This window comes from Cricetulus griseus, chromosome 2 (genome assembly GCF_003668045.3).
Source record: "Cricetulus griseus strain 17A/GY chromosome 2, alternate assembly CriGri-PICRH-1.0, whole genome shotgun sequence".
Lineage (NCBI taxonomy): Eukaryota > Metazoa > Chordata > Mammalia > Rodentia > Cricetidae > Cricetulus > Cricetulus griseus.
The window spans coordinates 146485522-146505221 of record NC_048595.1 but is presented as its reverse complement, the minus strand read 5'-3'; the positions used below and the strand labels follow the sequence as shown (position 1 = coordinate 146505221).

Sequence of the window (19700 nt, the reverse complement as noted above, 5' to 3'; positions counted from 1 at the left end):
TATTTGAATTCTCTGTACTCATCTAGAAAATGCATACAGAGGGAATGGATGCTCCTATTTAGGCAATGAGGTCAGCATTATGTTAATACTAAAACCAGACAAGGACATCACAGGATATGAAAACTCTAGACAAGGATCTCTCATGAATATAAATGCAAAGATTCTCATCGGCAACTGGGTCCAAGAATATATATAAAGAATTATACAATGTGACCAAGTGGGAGTATTATAGGTTATTGGTTTAACACTGGAAAATGGAATAAGTGCAATCCATCACATAAATATGCTAAAGAAGAAAAGTTACAAACATTCCAACAGATGTGGAAAAAGCACTTGACAAAATCCAATAGCCCCGCTCATGAAAAAGTAGAATCAAAGGGAAGGTTCTTTCCTTGCTAACAGCCATCTAAAGACACCAATAGTGCCCACGTTCCACTGGGTGGCCTCACAGCAAGGAGTATATGGACAGCACAAATTGAAGCTGATAGATTATTTTTTAAAAAGAAATACATAGTTGGGGCAGGGAGAGGTGAAAGCCCATGGTTGGAAATGGGAGAGAAGTTAGCTGGGGTTAAATATGAATAAAATATGTTAAAGAATTTATAAAATGTATTTTTAAATGATACTATTATACAATCAACCTCACACCTAAAGAGTGAAAAACTAGATGCTTTCTTCCTACAATAAGGACAGGAAAAAGTCAACTCCTTTCCAACCTCTATTCAACGCTCTACTGGAAAGCCTAACTATTCCAAAGCAAACCCAGGAACACACAGGTTGTAATGGAAGAAATGAACTATTAGTTTACAAATGACAACTATTCCCCTAGTCAATACTGAAGAATGACCCTCTTCAATAAAGAGGGGAAAGTAAAACTTCTAAAATAGCTGATCATAAAAGGGTTAAAACATAAAAAGTAACAGAAATAAGATTATTGCTTTCTTATATACCATCATGTATGTCAGCAGGAGAGAGGTAGAAGGAAAAGAGGGGAAGATAAAACATTTAGAAGAAAAGCATGAGGGAAAGTACAACATTCAGGTGAAAGAAAACCAAGATATTCCAGGCCCATGGATAGAAAGATTCAGTAATGTAAACATACTAGTTTGTACCAGGTTGATCTAGAAATTCAACAAAATTCCAAGTAAAATACTAGACTATCAGTTCTTAAACTGTGGCTTGTGACTCCTCTGGGGGTCAAATGACCTTTTTACAGGAGTAGTCTAAGTCCATCAGAAAACACAGATATTGACATTACAATTCATAACAGTAGCACATTACAGTTATGGAATAGCAATGGAAACAATTTTATGTTTTGGGGTCACCATAATATGAGGAAATGTATTAAAGGTTCTCAGCATTGGAGAAATTGAGAACCACTGCTCTAGACATTTACTTTATGAATATTGACAAACTGATTCTAAGGTTTAAATAAGACAAAAAGCTTTGAAAAGACAACATAATTTTGGAGAAGAGTAAAATCACAAAACTGACATGTTCTGGCATTAGGACTTAGTGCTGAACAACAGTAATCAAGACAACATACACTGGAGAGTAAATCAGGATCAGGGGAGAGTACAGAGCCTGGAAATGCATATCAGTATGGTCAACTAATGTCTGTCTAAGGAGCAGATGCCGGATAACAGAGAAAAGTCTTTTCATAAGTGATACCAGGACAACTGGATCTCTACATGTAAAGGAAAATGAATCTGCAGTCTCACCTATGTCTTGCACAAAAACTAATTCAGAGTGTATTAATATGGAGCTCCAAAGTGCATGGGCAATAACACATGCGGCATTCTTAACCATGTTGGTATTGGCAATGAATTTTTGATACAATGTCAAAGGTGATTTATGAAAATCTGATAAGGCAGATTTCATTAAAAAGTGAAACTGTCTCTGTGAAAAATATTGTCACTAGAAATCCATGTACTATACAAAATCATTAGTAAAATATGTATGTGCCATCAATCTTGGAACTAAAATATATAAAGAATTATTTAAACAGTAGGAAAACAACATGATTTAAAAGCAGACAACAGCACTGATCAGTCATATGAAAACATGTTTCACACAGGAACATATACCAATAGGGAATAGCAAATGAAAACAAGCTACCACTGCAAATCTATGATCATGGCTCCAAAAATACCAACAACATGGAATGTTGACTTAAATGTGGAGCAACTGGAATGCCATTGGTGAGAATGGAAAAATTGTAGCTATCTTGGAAAGCATTTTCATGTTTTCTACCAAAACTTACCACAAATTTTGCATATAATCCAGAATCATACTTCTAAGTATTTACCCCAAATGACTGGAAATATGCAAACACTTGTATCCCCAGATTGTCAATGTATAGGGAATAAGTGGCTGCAGAGTATTCAGCTCTAAATGGGACAATTGTATCACATCCATCTCCTACAGACATAGGGGTCACTTCAGAAGAAGAGGCAGAAAGATAGTAAAAGCCAGAAGCAATGGATGACTACAAGGAAATAGTATTTTCCAGACACAACAGGGCACACAACAGATGAATTCACAGCAATTGTGACAATATTCACAATACCTGAACAATGTCAAGCTAAACCAAATACTACCCTGGAGCTGAGAGAAGTGGGCACAAAGCCTCACCCTTAGCTAAGGAGCTATTAACATTGGATAGCTGCTGGAGAGGGAGAATCAGCTTCATTTAAAGCTCTGACTTCTAGTAGGTCCACCATGCTCCAGGCTACCCCCAAGAGTATTTGGGGAATACAAACTGTGCTTGCAGGGCTTAAAGAGAGAGAAATACAGGGAAAGGTAGAGATGGCAGAGTTAGAGAACATGAGGTTGGGTGGGTGGAGAGATGGAGATGGATCTGAGAAGGGTTGGGGTGAATACAATAACAGCATATTGTGAGATTTTCAAAGAATAAAAATATTATTAAATGCATAGTGTAAAATAAATTGGCCACTATAAATTCCCCCTACTAAAAAAGAAACCGTGCCAGTTATCTTTCTGTTTTCAGTCCAACAAAATTTCAACGAACAAGGCAAAAACAGATATGTTGGTTGTGAGGAGGACCACATGCATGTAATAATATAGAAAGGTCTAGTGACATACAACACCAGGTAGAAGCTACACTATATATAGCTTTCCAGGATTACAGAATGCTGACTTTAACCCAGTAGACTATATAATTTAGAAGGAAAGAACACCTGAAATGATTTTGATAAACGTATACCTTTGTTAATGTCAATACTTATTTCTTTCTCAAAGCCACCAGATAATATTTCATAAGCTATTCTAATTCTTTCATTTAATGTTTATGAATTTTTACCATTAAAGTTCCTTTTTTCATTCAGGGTAGGAAGAGAGGCAAGTTACTGCCCCCAAACACTGAAGGGACTCTTTGAATTCCTTCTGTAGGCAGCAGGAAAATCTCTTACTATGTGAGAATAACAGCTGGGCTCATAAGCCATGAAATGAAGGGCTACAATCTCTAAAGTTAAGTCAGTGGGCTTAGAGGTTTGAGAGAAAATGCAAGAAATAGAAGATTAATTGAGACAGGTAAACATATAATACATGAGGGTTATTTGTCCCCAAAAGAGCAAACCTGTGGAGGCAAAGAAAGTAAAAAGACAGTGTAGAAAATATCCACAGATGGAGAAGCACTTGTATGCAAGGCCTTGGGCAGAAGTATGAAAAATGTCCACAACAGACACACTGTTACACAATCCCCAATATGTCATGGGAGGGGAAGGATGGGCCGGGCTTTTGGTCTGGACAATTCCCCTTTGGTATTATTTGAAAATTTTCTTCTTCTTTTTCTTCTTCTTTTTTTTTTAACTGTCAATAATGCGCTGCTATCATTGAAAAAACTGCAATGATAAAACTATTAAATTCTAAATATTATAATTCATTTGGATATTCCATATATGGTATTAAATTAGTCTTATGTCTATTTATCAATAATAATAATCTTATTTCTAAGTATATTCCTAAAGGCTGTGGACTATGTACACTAGACCATGAAAACTGAGAATATTGTCAAATAAATTAATAAATCTCTCATGTGTTTGAGAAGTTTACATCTTATATTAAAATTTTCAAACAAATAAACAATAATAAAAGGGGTGCAACAATTGTGCAGTCCAAAGTAGTTAAGTAGTTATGAAAATTTACCGAAAGGGTGCAACCCACTGCCTGAGTTAATGACCTCAGGAAAATGCAGTTAAGCTTAAGAATCGAGCAGAACCAAGTAAAACACACAATTACCTGCTGTGGGGTCTGTGACTGCCTGACTCGTGATGCCAGAAGGTGGTTCTTGGAGCTGGTAAGTGGCATTGGTCGATGGTGTCGTTGGGCTAGCGTTACTGCTTGTCATGTAGTGTGCTGGATACGGGGAGCTGTTATAATACTGGGCATACTGACCCTGGCCAAAGCCGGGATAAGATGGATAGTCCTACCAAATCAAAGCACAGGAGAAAGCATTGTCAGGGAAAGCATTGCTGTTCACTTCCTGCATTGCAGAATAATAAATGCTTGTTTATATGTCCTTCTTGAACTCATATAAGCAAGTGTGTATTCACTCATGAGCTTAGACTTGCAAGCAAATGCTAGGCAAGGATGTAGGTATTTTTCAGAGCTTCCATTCTATGCCACAGAATGGCATAGACATTCTATAAACAAAACAAAACCATCTGACAACCGTAGACTCACCATAAATGACAGCTATAGAGATTGTATAAAGAAATGATTAAAAAGCTTAAGAAAGCTCTCACGGTTTAACACAAACAATTCTTTCTTTATATAAAGTCATGCTGTTTTCTGAAATGTTTCAGAAATTGAATTCCCTAATTAAATTACCTGCTGTGAACTGTTAAATCCAGAGGAATTGGTGAGCGAATTATTTCCTGCATATAATCCTGATGATGTAGTAAAACTGCTACCTGGAACAGAGTGGAAAGACAGCTGGCTCAGTGACATACGCAGTGACATAGGAGAATGTCATTTCCATAAGGCAGTGATGGAGTCAGCATAATCTTTTATATTGGAACCCACCTTCATGAATAACATCTTATTTGACCATTTTAGGGGATGGAGAAATGGTTAAGTATTTGCTGCTCTTCCATAGTACCCAAATTCAGTTTCCAGCACCCACATCAGTAACTCAGCTTCAGGGGATCCAAAACTTCTGGTCTCCTCTGGAAGCAGCACACACACACACACACACACACACACACACACACACACACACACACACACACACACTCACATACAATACACCGTACAAACTTAAAAATTAAATATTCAAAAAATAGTTAACCATCATTTCAATTTGTACTATGTTATAGTAAAGAAGATGAAATTTCAGAGTGCATGAATAATGTAGGAAAAAACTAACGTCAAAGGTATGCATTTGTGTGAAAATACCAGCCAATGAGTTTTCCCATGTTAGTCTACAAAACACACTCTCTTCATGTCTTTTCAAGAAATATGCAAAACATAATTGGAGTATTTTCTTCCCTGGATCCTTTTCCACCCCCACTAGTTCTTTTCCTTACTGAATTTTTACAAACATCTGTTCTCCCTCCTTACAATAAAATAAAGTGATTGTATTAGCTGAACATTAAGGTTCTTGATAGTTCAGAAACGGTATTGCTACTTCCAAGGACTTAAAATGCTGCCTGATGTCCTTATTTATGGAGGCTATTATGATGGGGTTTGAGTTGGCTCTCATTTTATTTCATGGGAGAATAAATGGCAGCACTTTCGATTCTTACTACCAAGATTAAAGAGGAAGAATTATGTGTCACAGGTGTGGTGGACAGCAGCCCTGTCTGTGTTGGCTGCCCACATTGTTCCACAATAAACAGTAGGCACTGTGCAGTCACACCAGAATCCCTCCCTTACATCATCCACTATGCCGCTGCTGAGCTGTGCCAAACAAAAACACAACTTTAGAAGATCTCACTAGCAGGCATTTCTAAATTTCTAGAATGATCAAGCTCAGAAATGAACAACTGTGTGTTTTAAAATATGTGTTATACACTGCAATACACAGAACTTTACTGCCAAGAACTTACTCTAGGGAAAAAATGAGGAGTTTATTTAGGGAGCTCATTAGCAAAGACACTCATCACAGGTGCTTCTAACAAGGAAACAGAGCATCCCCACCCTTCAAGTGGGCCTCCATGCAACTGACTAAAGATGGTTAGTGGTATTGTCCACATGAGATTTCTTTCATGTTGTTTTATAAAAGTACAAAATGAAACAACAAAAATACTTTTAATTATTCTGTGTTTAAATACTTTAGAAAGCATAAGCATGTCAATGAGTACAAAACTGGGCTGTCGAGGTGACTCAGCAGGTAAAGGCACTTGCTGCCAAGCCTATTGACCAGAGTTCGGTCCCCCTGACCACATGGTAAAAGATAGACCTGACTTAGGTGATTTGTCATTTTACTTCCTCATGTGGGCTGTGGTTCACATCCATCCACACACATACACATATTATAACTATTTTTAAAAAAAGTTTAAGAGGACATAAAGAATCAGGAAGGTTGGGTAGGAGGAATAGAGGAGAGCAAAATAAGATATACCATCGGAGAGGGAGCCAGTATAGGTTTAAAGACAAATCAGACAATAGGGAATTGGCCAGAGATCTACAAGGATGACACCAACTAACCATCTAAGCAACAGAGGAGAGGCTACCTTAAATGCCCACCCCTGATAATGAGATTGATGACTGACTTATATGCCATCCTAGATCCTTCATCCATCAGCTGATGGAAGTAGAAGCAAAGAGTCACAGCTAAACACTGAAGTGATCTGGATTCCAGTTGCAGAGAAGGAGGAGCAAAGGGGTCAAGACCAGGCTAGTGAAACCCACAGAAACAGCTGACCTGAACAAGTGGGAGCTCTTGGCCCCCAGACTGATCACTGGGAAACCAACATGGAACTGATCCAGAACCCATGAATGTGGGTGTCAGTGAGGCGGCCTCAGAAATCTATGGGGCCTCTTGTAGTAGATCAGTACTTATCCCTAGCATAAGAATGGACTTTGGGATCCAATTTCACATAGAGGGATACTCCTTCAGCCTAGACACATGGGGGAGGGCCTAGGGCCTATCCCAAAGGATATGACAGACTCTAAAGACCCCCTAAGGAAGACCTCACTCTCCCTGGGGAGCAGAAATGGTATTGGGATAGGTAGGGTGTTAATGAGGGGACAGGGGTGTAGGAGAGGGATGGGGAACTGGGATTGACATGTAAAACAATCTTGTTTCTAATTTAAATTTTAAAAAATGGAGAAAAAAAGGATGTTATCTCTGAAGCATTTAATCACTGTCATGGTATATCTATGAAGCCAATGTACATTTCTAAATTTTGTACTGTCTTATTTATAGGATAAAAAACAAAAGCAATTTTGGGAGAATATATTGTATAACAAATTAGTGGCTAAACAAAAAAATGTGCAGGCTGATCAAGGAGAGTCTTCAATGTGAGAAAGCTCACTGCTTACAAGTAGATGCATGACTAACACACAGGGGTTGCTTCTCCAATTATATACTTAGCACTAAAAATTTAAATATTGGTTTAACAATCAGAAAACACAGTTGTATGGGTGTTATTTAGGGATGTGCAGGCAGACAGGTATGTACACAGAGGTCAGAGAATGACCTCAAGTGTCGTTCCTCAGGCATCTCACAACCTTGGCTTGAGGCAGGGTTGTGGTGGAACTTTGCCAGTTAGGCCAGGCTAGTTGCGGAGCAAGCTGGAGGGTCCCCTGTCTTGGCTTCCAAACTCATCATCACTGGGATGACAAGAGCATACCACCTTGCTGATGTTTTACCTGGGTTCTGGGGATTCAAATTTGGGAGCTCATGCTTGCTAGGAGTGTTGGACAGAGCCACCTCCCAGGCCAGGTTAGTGTTTTTGATGCATAAATCAAGAGCTGCCTGGACTCTGATTAGGTCGCCTAACTACTCTAAAATATAATTTCCTCATCTTGAAATCCTGCTTAAAGGGGCTCTTAAAAATAGTGTGAAGTAGTATTTCAGAAAGTACAATGACCCGCCTCCCATACATAGAGAAGGTAGGCATTATTAGTGCTTATCCCATCACACACTTACAAAATTTTCCAATGTATTTATGCATCTTTCCCTCTTTTTAGTTTTCCAAATGAGAAAAATACTTAATCTCTTTGCATATTGGAAATTCTTTTCTTAGTTATTAAGGATGAACTTTAAAAGCTAGATTCAATTATTTTGTTTGTTTTTATTAACTGAGGAAAATATTTCCTAGGGTAGCTCCAAATGGACTCATCACACAGACTAATGTTTGAGGTTCCTTCTATTGCACATTTTAGAAACAGCCATTCTTCCAAGTCTCCAGAAAACCACTCTTGGCTAAGGAACTTTTTCACACTATTAATCCTCCAAACAATGTTGTTTCAAGAAACAACCACCAACATTACTGTTCATTTGCATAGGATAATCATATACTCATTAAATAGCAAGTGTTGGGTTCATAACTGATGATTCTGTGGGAATAAAAGGATGGTTGTCACATAGACTGTGGCCACACAGGACTTAATATGATGATGTCAGTTTTATTTTGCTTTTTTTTTGTTCCTGACACAGGGCCTCTCTATATAGCCCTGGCTGGCCTGGAACTTACTATGCATACCAGGATGGCCTCAGACTTATAAATCTGCCTGTTTCTGCCTCTCAAATGCTAGGATTAAAGTGTGCACCATTACACCCATCTTATTTTGTTTTTTTAAACACCGAATCCCATGGGTTGGATTCCTTCTATATTTGTACATCAGAGAACAAGTAATTAATGATGATAGTGATATACAAAGAAAGATAAAAATATTAGGCACTTAAAAATTCCTTCTGAACCTAATCTAAATTTCTTCTGTATAAAAGTACACTTTTCTCAACTTCAGCTATTATATATAGTCGATAAGAAAAAATGCTTTGGGTTATGACCTCTAACTTTAATTTAAACTGTTCATTTTTGGGTTATGACTTGCTACTTTCAGTTAAATGACACATTTTTGGGCAATAAATACTAAACCCCATAATCCCCACTCACCAAGAAAATGAATAAGATATAGAAAATATATTTTTAAATGGATATTTTCATTCCATAAGTTATACGCTGGAACAAAGTAGAAAAGACCATGGAAGCTATATTGGCACATACAGGCCACTAGGGTAGGGCCAAGTAAATCACAGTTCACTACTCCAAATGGTACCCAAGTGACTTTCCAGACATATGCTATTTCTAGGACTATGCACTAGCTAGAAGCCAACATCAGTTATACTCATTTACAGGGTAAGATTCCATTCCACTCAGTGTGCCGAAGCAGGACTTTAATGGCACCCCAGTGGCCTCAGGGACTTAATGCAACTTCCAAAAGGATCTCACTTGCTTCAGGGAGAGGTATACCTCCTAGAGACTGGGGCTTGGGCCATATTAGCTTTACTAGAAGCAAGGTCTCAGGGCTGTTCTACCTGGCTTCCCATAACTAGTCTCATAGAACTAGTCCAGGCTGCTAATATTTGCTGTCAGCCACGGTCTGTTTTTGCTAGCTCCCTTCCCTGCTGTCCTGTGGAAGCAGCAGACTCTTCCTCTAATGAGCATGACAGATCATCACCACCCCCACTTGAAAAGTAACTGTTAGTGGCTCCCTGTTGCCCCCAGGATAAAGTCAAGCTCCTTATGGGGCTTATTTATTAGACCTTAGCTGCTCTGGTCCCTATTTATCTTCTACACTTGTTTGATCTCTTCCTAGCAGCCCCAGCTCCACGCCCCAGATACCTTTCCAGCCTACCTAATGAGCCAGCATGTTGTTCTCTGCATGCCATCTGCACTGCTCCTCCTTTCCGTGGTCAAATACTGGCTAACTTCTACGAAACAATTGCACACGGTCTAGAAACCTCCTTCCTCAGAAAGCCCCTCTCTAGTTCTCCTCCTGCCTCTGTTTGCATAAGCTGAATCATTCTGTCTATCATTTATCTATCTTTTTTACCTATTAATGAATTTGTCTTTGTAACATGTATAAATTTATATATGTATGATCCCATCATGTCTACCAATTCACCAGTAAACAAACAAATAATTATACTTACTATCCTCTACTTGTGAGATGGGAGTATATAAAAGGTTATGCACATGTTTGAGTTTATGAAAAACAGGAGTATCTCTACCCCACATATAAAACAGGCAGATAGTAACATATATAGAGATACAATAATATTTAAAAAAATGGTAACTCCCATTCTGTACCATGTTAGATACAATCTCATCTTCTCCATGAATTATATGCCACAACTTAATATTACAGTGTGTGTGTGTGTGTGTGTGTGTGTGTGTGTGTGTGTGTGTGTGTGTAGACCAGTGAACAATTTGTGAGGGTCTGTTCTCTCCTTCCACTTTGTGGAACCCAGGAATTGAATCAGGTTGTCAAGCTTGGCAGCAAATGCCTTTACTGCTGACCCATCTTTCTAGCCTACAACTTGATATCCTAGGCAGGGTTAATAATTTAATTTCACATAAAACAATGATAGGATAAGGTACTACAGCTTTCATGGGATCAAAGTGACTGTCAAACAGAAGCTTACTTGGTTTTAAAGTATACTCACTGCTCTCCTGCCTCTTTTTTGTCTGGATTTATGAAGAGTTGGAAATTCACAGAACATGTCTCATAGTGTCCCATATAAGTGACAAAAACAAATGTGGGACTTCACATCCTCAGGCGCTCATCCTGCACTTGCCCAAATCAAGTATCTGTTCAGCTCACCCCGTCAGATACATCCCATGAGGGAGGTAGTAGCATTTCCTTTTACACGTTCAGATAACACCCAGAGTTACAAGATGTGTGACAGATTATAGGTCTAAAGAGAAATCTGGCACTAGGGAAATGGCCAGAGATCTACAAGGATGACACCAACTAATGATCTAAGCAACAGTGGAGAGGCTACCTTAAATGCCCTTCCCTGATACTGAGATTGATGACTACCTTATATGCCATCCTAGAGCCTTCATCCAGCAGCTGATGGAACAGAAGCAGACACCCATAGCTAAACACTAAGCTGAACTCTGGAATCCAGTTGCAGAGAGGAAGGAGTGATGAACAAAGGGCTCAAGACAAGGCTGGAGAATCCCACAGAAACAGCTGACCTGAACAAGGGGGAGCTCATGGATCCCAGACTGGTAGCTGGGAAACCAGCATAGGACTGATCTAGATCTCCTGAAAGTGGATGTAAGTTTGGAGGTCTGTGCAATCTATGGGGCCTCGGGTAGTGGATCAGCATTTATCCCTAGTACAGGAACGGACTTTTGGAAGCCCACTAAACATAAAGGGATATTCGAAGCCTAGACACATGGGGGAGGGTCTAGGCCCTGGTCCAAATGATAGGACAGACTTGGAAGATTCCCCCATGGAAGACCTTACCCTCCCTGGGGAGCAAAAAGGGGATGGGATACAGAGGTCAGTGGGGGGCAGGGGAGGGAGAGGGAATTGGGATTGACATGTAAAACAAGCTTGTTTCTAATTTAATTTTTTTTAAAGGAAAAATAAACCAATAGATCAGCATCATTGATCTATTGATCTATCCCAGTGAAATCTTCTGGGAAGTGTTTCCTGAGAGTCGGCACACAGAAGCTGTGTTACCGAGGCAGTCAAGGTTGTACCTTGTGCTGGCAGCTGAGCTTGTTAGTATGAGAGGCACCCAGGTGGTACTGGTTTTGAGGGCATGAAGAGGTAACGGAGAACAGCTGAGGCTGGGAACTATGAGAGGCCAGGAGAAGCCAATGTGAAGGTGCAGTCTTAGTCGCAGCTCAAGGGCCAAGACAGAAGGGGTCATGCAGAGAATTTGAGGCTTGGCACCATGAAGTGAGCCCAGGAGAGGCTATTGGTGAAAGTGCAGCCAGTCCAGTTGCAGCAGAACTCAGAATATTGGAGATTCCAGTACCATGGGATGACTGCAAAGAACAGCAACGGCAGTGGTGTGGAATCAGCTTGAGCTTAGAAGATAAGCTCTGTGTGTTACAGAGGATAAAGCAGAAGTGACCCAAGTCTCTTGGAGAAGCCTAGAAGACCATGAGTGGATCCTAGAAATTGGACAGTGAGTTATGTGTACTGTTGGAGTTTGATATTTGATTTGTTCATATTGTGACTGTGCCCTGGTTATTCCCTCTTAAAGTAAGGAAATATTTAGTTTACCCTTTAATTTATAGGAGCCCATGGTTGAAAAACTGAATTTTTATTGAGATTTATTTTTATTTTATGTGTATGGATGTTTTGCCTATAATTATATCTGTATACCAAATGCATGCAATGTTCTCTGGGTGTGGGGGTACAGAGAAGAGGGTGTGGATCCCCTGGAACTGGAGTTGTAAATGGTTGTGAGCCATTATGTGGGTGCTGGGAACTGAACCCAGGTCCTCTGGGAGAGTAGAAACTACTCTTAATAATTATTGAGCTGTCTCTCCAGCACTGAGAGACTAAACTTTAAGGTGTTTGATTTTTAAAGACTGTGGGACTTTTAAAGTTTATATAATGTTTTATGTTGCAATGTTGATGTTAATGCGTGATCTTGGGGGTGAACAAGAAAGGAATGGTTATGGCTAAACAGTGATATGTTTGTGTGTAAGTTGTCAACAGGTCAATTGTCCTGGCTAGCTTTATGTCAACTTGAGATATCTGAAAGGAGGAACCTTAATTGAGAACATTTCTCTATAAGATCCAGATGTAAGACATTTTCTCAGTGATTGATGGGGGAGGGTTCAGCCCATGGTGGTGTCATCCCTGGGCTGGTGGTTTTAGGTTCCATAAGAAAGCAGGCTGAGCGAGCCATGTGAGTAGGTCAGTAGCCAGCATCCCTCTATGGCTTCTGCATCAGCACCTGCCTCTGGGATCCTGTCCTGACTTCCTTCAATGATGAGTATTGCTGTGAAAGTGTAAGCCAAATAAACCCCTTCTTCATCATAAAAAAAGACAAGTGTGGCAGAGGTGTGACTCCATCTCATCAAGCCATTCAGTTTTAGACATGAAGCCATTCTTGTCCATAGTGCATTGACTATCAGAGTAGCAAGGATGTTTTCTTATATATTTGAACCCATACAATCAAAATGCAGTTGATTAATGACCTCTGAGTGATGAAGAGGCTCTGGTGGAAGGTGCCCATCTGAGACCCTCCCCAGATTCAGGAATCCCGGCAGTGGAGGTAAAAGGTTATTATATAACTTCAAAGCCTACATGTTACCAAAACCCCACAGAGCCTGAGTTTTACTACCGTGTTTCAGCAGCAAATTCACCAGATATTCTAGGAACTGCTTCAAAAACATGTAACCAAGATAAGCTGTCTTTAGGCACAAAGCGAGCAATCATAGTCTAAGCATTGGCAGAGCCTGTATGGGCACTGGAGGTTCTTTTCAACTTTTTTCACATTTATGTATGTATATGTGCCTGAGTGCCACAGTGCACACATGGAGGTCCAGCTTGCAGGAACTGGTCGTCTGCTGCCAGGTGGATCCCAGGTATATAACACAGGACAGGGCTGGCAGGAAGCATGGGCACTGGCTGAGCCACCGGACCAGGCTATACTAAGCTGAGCTGTCCCTGAGCTGAGCTGTCATAGCAAAGCATTGGTTAGTATTGCTAGAGGAGACAGGAGAAACCTGGATAGGGGGCTGCCTCACCTCAGGCTTGAAGCCACCAAGCAGACTGGAACAGGAGCACAGCACTATATTTTACCATCCATGGAAGATCTGAGAGACAAAGAAAGCTTTATAGAGAAGTAGAAGGGAAGCTGAAGGTGAATTATTAGAGTTCCTTGGTTATTTCTTAAAGAAAAGAAGAGAAAAGAAAAGAAAAAAAAACAAAGGAAAAGAAATGGCTTTGGGAAAATTCTAGAATCCTAGTGTTCAACATGCCAATATTGGTAAAGCAGGCCCCATGAAATGTTACAGTTCTCCTTCCAAAGATGGGGAAGAGTGAAGGAGCTATGATAAATGTAAGGGTAGACGTGTATCTCGGCCTGGAAATGAAGGCTGGGCTTTAGGTTATGGAGTTTAGCGTATAGAGTTGGGATGAAGCATTAGGACACTAACACTTATCTAAGATACTGCTCAAGGTTCTCTATGCAGGGCCCATTATGTTAATTATCAAGAATGTGGTCAAAGCTGTTCTGAAAACTTAGTGTGGCCCTGTTCCCCTCAATTAACACCTCTCCCCATCATTTGTTTTCCCCATTCTTCAAGGTCTAGACAATCCTTGTCTTTCTGGTCACCTTCCTTGACTATTCTGTGTGTGTTGACTATGTTCTGGGAACTCTGGCTCACTTAATCATAGTTTACCTCTTACCTAGAGCAAGTTAGAGCACATTCTTCCCAGTCTTTGCACCATGGGGCTGATTCCTTAAATTCATTTGCTATTTTTCTTTTGCTTGTATATCTATGTGTAATGCACATGCATGCTCAAATTGTGTGTGGGAGCTTGTGTGAGTGCATGAGCATGTGAAGGCCTGAGTTTGCAGTATCAGCTATTGGCAGCATAGCAGAACTTCAGCCTCATGGTGCAGACAAATGCCTGAGAAGTTATCCCCTCTGTTAAGTTAGATGCTGATGGCATATCACAAGTGTGTTGATGAAAATATGTTTTGCTTGCATATGAAAGGCTTCAAATCCAGAATGCCATAGCAACCTATGTTTGTATTTTGTTTTCTTTATTGTTGTATGTAGTGAGAGAGAAGGGACCATAGCTTCATTCTTTTGCATGTGAATGGCCAGTTTCTCTCATAGCACTTACTAAAAAAGGCTATCCTTTTTTTTTTTTTTACCATGTATTCTTACCACATTTGCTGAAAATTAGTTAATTGTTTACTTTTGTTTCGCTTCACTGGTGTTTGCCTTGATGCCAATACCATGCTGTCCTGGTCACTATAACTCTTCAGTATATTCTTAAGTCAGGTAGTGTGATGTCTTCCAGCCTTGCTTGATTTTGCTTAAGACTACCCTTCCCCCATGTTCTCTATTTTTATAGTGTGTTTATATTTCCATAGTTCCTCCTTTTGTCCTGAGTTATTTCCAAAGTTACCAAATGTGTAGGATACTCATCTTCACACAGCAAGTACAGAGAGGATGGAGAATAACCATTATTGCTATGTTCTAGTTTTCTGTTTTCTAATTAACCAGGCAAACTCTTCCAGATTTTCTGAATCAATAACAGTGACAGGGTCTCAGATATTCAAAATATTAGGATTAATTCTGGTTTACACAAAAAACCAGAGCAAAGAAAATGACACATAAGAAATTTAATACATAAGTTTGAAATCAAACTGATTCATTTCTAAAAGAGTTCACTGTCACTGTTTTATTAGGCTGGCAAACAACAGAAGTCACCCAGGGATAGTATATCACAAGGCTCTGGTTCCTTCTTGCCATTGTCAGAGGTTCCTACAGAGAATGGGTGGAGCTCTGTCAACCATAGCCAACAAGAAACAGTCCTTCTGGGAGACCCTGTCTGGGTCCCCCAGTTCCATAGGTGCAAAGAAATTATACTTTTAAAACACACCATTCCCTCAAAGAAACTTGCATTAAAATATCTCTATTACTTTCTCTTAGTTAGCAAGAACACAGCCTATATTTATTTCTGTTTGGTGTGTGATTTCACCTGGAGAATTTTGGCCATCTCTAACTTCAAAAAGCTTTAAAAAAGAAAAAAAAAGTAACATATAGGTCAAAGGTCTGCTTCACAGAGAACAAGGGCTCACATTAAAAACCGGAATCCCAGGCAACATAAGAATGCTGGAACCTGCTGGGGCCTGTCTGTACTGCCCACATTTTAAAGTGTTTTCTAGCATTTATTCAGCAAGCAGGACGCCGGCTGTCCCTCGTGGTTTTTCACAGAAGTCCATTTGCTTTCCTTCTCTGGCCTTTTTGCCATGGGCTACGTCCATCATCAGGCACAATTTCTATGGCAGAAGTTAGCGCAGGTCCATGGGGGAAACCTCATCGAGCCAGATGGGCTATTGAAAAACCAGGCTGCCTCCTTCATAGAAGACAGATCTTAATGGGCCAAGTTTCCCTTTTTCTTCCAGTTTATTTTCAAAGAAAAGTTTTTACTTAGGTAATAAAGGCTGTAATCCATTCATCTTTCCTGATATATTTCTATATATTTTAACTAAAAACAACTCATACAGACAATAAAATTGGTAAAGGTCACAAATTATTGCTAAACCTAGATTTCAAGGGATTTCCGTATAATTTTCAACACTTGAAATAACACAAGATGCCAAAAGAGCTGAAATGGAATGTTACTTTTTAAAAAAAGCAACTTAGAAAAAAAAGATGTAAAAAGGCCAAGAACTTAAAAATAAGTATGAGGTGACAGGCAAAGAAATTAAAGCAATTAAGGGGAAAATTAAAAATAAGGCTCTGTTCCAACCATAACCTTATTGTGTTACTGAGCCAGGAAGCACAGTTCTTAAAAACTTTAATAGATTTTTCTTTTTAAGGATTTACTATATATCTTCCTAAAACTGTATCTGTGATAAGAATTTCTCTTGGAAAATACCATTTTTAGAACAAATAACTTGAAATGTAAGGGTTTAGCAAGGCACCTCTGAGTTACTAAGTGACTAGTACACTGCAACAATTCATGCATACCTCTGAAGAGCTCTAGATAGGAACGAAAAGGAAAACAACAGAGATGTCTTACACCATTCTCACCCCACCCTACACATTCCTGCACACAGGACGAATGGAGAATGGTGGGCTGTCCACCCTTTTATGTGCCTTTAGGATGCCTCTGCCTTGATTTATTGTTTCCCCTCATTAGTTTGAATCTCAGTCTCTTTAGTGGAAAAAGCACCATCCACAAAGGAGGACTTAAAATTCTTTATTAAAGCATGGGCATCCAAAGAAAAGAAACAGTTTCTGCAAACTCTGCATTTAGTGTTTTCTTCATTGTAGCCTATTCCATGTCTCATGGCAAATCCTAACACCTTCCCTAAGAATAGAATGACAGGAATATCCCATAACATTGCTGCTTCTGGGGAGGAATGAAATCCCAGGGAGGCATTCTATGCCTCTACCATGATAATCCTGACATCCTTCCAGGAAAATCCATGTCCTAATAAGGACAGAGGTTACTTTAAATGCATACTATGGTGATAAATTAAATGAAAATTTACTATGTGAAGTCCCAAATTCATTTCCCCCAAATGATGATCATCAGAGTATATGGATATTGCCTTCTAGCTTTCACTGAGCTACAGATCTCTCTACCACCAACAAAAATGTGGTTATTTTAGACATACTAATGCTAGACACTGGGGATAAAAATATGAATAAAGATGTTACTGCCTTCAACAGTCTATGATCCACAGAACTAAGCTGCTGTGAAAGAGTAGATTCCCTCACATTTGAGCCTCCATCAGTTAAGTGACACATTTTTAATTTTCATTGTTTTTGTGTGTGTCTGAAAATTGTTGGTGAGTCAACTCTATGCTTCCTTCTCTCAACTGAGAGAAATTTCACTTTCCCCACAATAGAACTTTGGGAATTCTGTGCTAAATGCAATCAATAATCTCTGTGATCTATGAGGTGTAAGTGGACAACAATGGCAGCAATAGTTCTGTAATTGTTTTAAATACAGATACAGTGAAAGCTTCATTGCAATTCAGCTGTCTCTTTTACATAAAAAGCATAGAAAGGTTTATGACATAGGTAACATACAGTCTGGGAAGCCAATCGGTGAACAGAAGGCAAACAGCCAATCAGTGAACAGAAGATTCTCCAGCCTCCAGCCCCTGGTGGATGCCCAGCCAAGCCTGTTCATCTATAAAAGGTTTGTGTGTAAGAAAAGTCTCTTCAGACCATTCAAGACATTCATCCAGAAACATAAAGGAACACTAGGGAACAGAAACAGGTCAGAAGGAACAGTCAAAGATGTCCTTTTCTCAGGGTGAACTCTATATAGTGACTGAGAGTAAGTATGAACATTATTGTCTTCCTCAATTGAACTTGAGTTTCTAATCTCTCACTAAAATCACAAGGGAAATAGTTAAGATGGGAAAAGAATTGCCTAGTGATCTTATAGAAAAGGTAAAAGAACCAGATTCTTCCATTTGCAGGGATATTATTTCATGGAATTTAAGGGAAGTGCATAGAAAACAATGATCTGGTAGCTAGATATGGCAAGTGTTAGAGTCCCAGAAATCTGCTGCCATGACAAAAGAGCCAAATATCAGGGCACAGGCATCAAGGAAGGAGCATATGGACTAAATGAGGGCACTTAGAAAGGCCATCCCAGCATGCCACGCCCCTCAGCACATAAAAGCCAAGAACTGCCGAATGAGTGTTATTCTGGAGCTCTGGAGGTTTCAAACACAGACAGGGTTCACAAATGAATTCTCTAAAAACATATCTTGAGAATTCTAAGCAGAAAACCAACTGGCTTTATGGTTAGTTATGTGCAACACGTGGGCATGCTTCCAGGATCATTTCTGCCCTTCAGAAGACACAGGCAGTTCTGGCAGCTATATCTAAGGTCCTGTGGCTAAAAAAGCCTCCCCCCCTCCGATGTGTACAACATGGCAGGATTGGACAATACTACACCGTTCTCCTTAAGTAGCTATCCTTGAGAAGCTACTCATAAAATACTAATTAAATGAATTGCTAACACATTCTTCAGGTTTTCAGTCTTCATTCTGCAAGATGTTGTTCAGTGTTGTTGGAAAAGTTAAGATGGTATATGTGAAATAATCAGAACAGCCCTTGATATTCTAAAGGGCTCAATGAATGTCCCAGCAATTGTGTGTGGGGGCATTAAAGTTTTCCACATAGCAGAGCATTTTACATCCCCACTTTCTTCCTGAACTCTTTTTCCCCTTATCTACTTTACAGTGAGTCTTGATATGATATGACAAAATGAACCTTAGTATGTTTTTTGCTGTTATTTTTTCGAGACAGTTTTTCTGTGTAGCTTTGGAGCCTATCCTGGCACTCGCTCTGGAGACCAGGCTGGCCTCAAACTCACAGAGATCCACCTGTCTCTGCCTACCGAGTGCTGGGATTAAAGACGTGCACCACCAACTCCTGGCCGAACCTTAGTACTTTTTAACCTAGGATGAAAAACAATCCTCTTGCCTCAGCAGCTGAGTCTTAGGACTATAAGCACACTCCACCATACCCCATGTCCCCCAACTTCTGAATTACAAACAATTTGATGTGTAAATGACTTCCACCTTCTCTTTTTTTCCCTTCCACTTATTTCGTGCTCTCAAAGTAGAAATGTGATTTCAAGGGTAACAGGAAGTATGGTTATTTCTTTGCTAATGGCTCCTCTGCTTCCTGCTGTTCTCACTCACCAACACCCATCACCACTGTCGCCAGTGCAACCTTTCTTCTATTACAAGTTGCTTCTTGTTGCTCTTGGTTACTTTTATCCACCTGCTCACTCCCTGTACCCCTTTTGCATCATGCACAAAAAAAAAAAACCCTGATTCTTCTTAGTAGTAATTTTCCCTTCCTGTTAAAACATTACTTAGATTTAGCTCTGGTTTTGTTTTTATATTCCTTTCTTTTCTGTGGTTTTTGGTTGTTGGTTAAAAAGATTGAAATATATTTTATTATATACAATAAACATTAATCATACTTCATATACATGTGCACATAGAAATACATACCACATAA

At 39.5% G+C, this 19700-nt stretch overlaps 1 protein-coding gene across 8 annotated transcripts in view; it reads right to left on the bottom strand.

The window, feature by feature from the left end:
- Eya1 (EYA transcriptional coactivator and phosphatase 1) overlaps positions 1 to 19700 on the bottom strand; it is a 143439-nt gene that overhangs the window by 81428 nt on the left and 42311 nt on the right. For all 8 annotated transcript variants that reach the window (XM_027398825.2, XM_027398824.2, XM_027398823.2 and 5 more), the window contains 2 exons: positions 4852 to 4934; positions 4261 to 4447 (listed from right to left, as the gene is read on the bottom strand). In XM_027398825.2, the coding sequence (XP_027254626.1) occupies positions 4261 to 4447; positions 4852 to 4934 (270 nt within the window). The remainder of the gene's footprint in view (positions 1 to 4260; positions 4448 to 4851; positions 4935 to 19700) is intronic.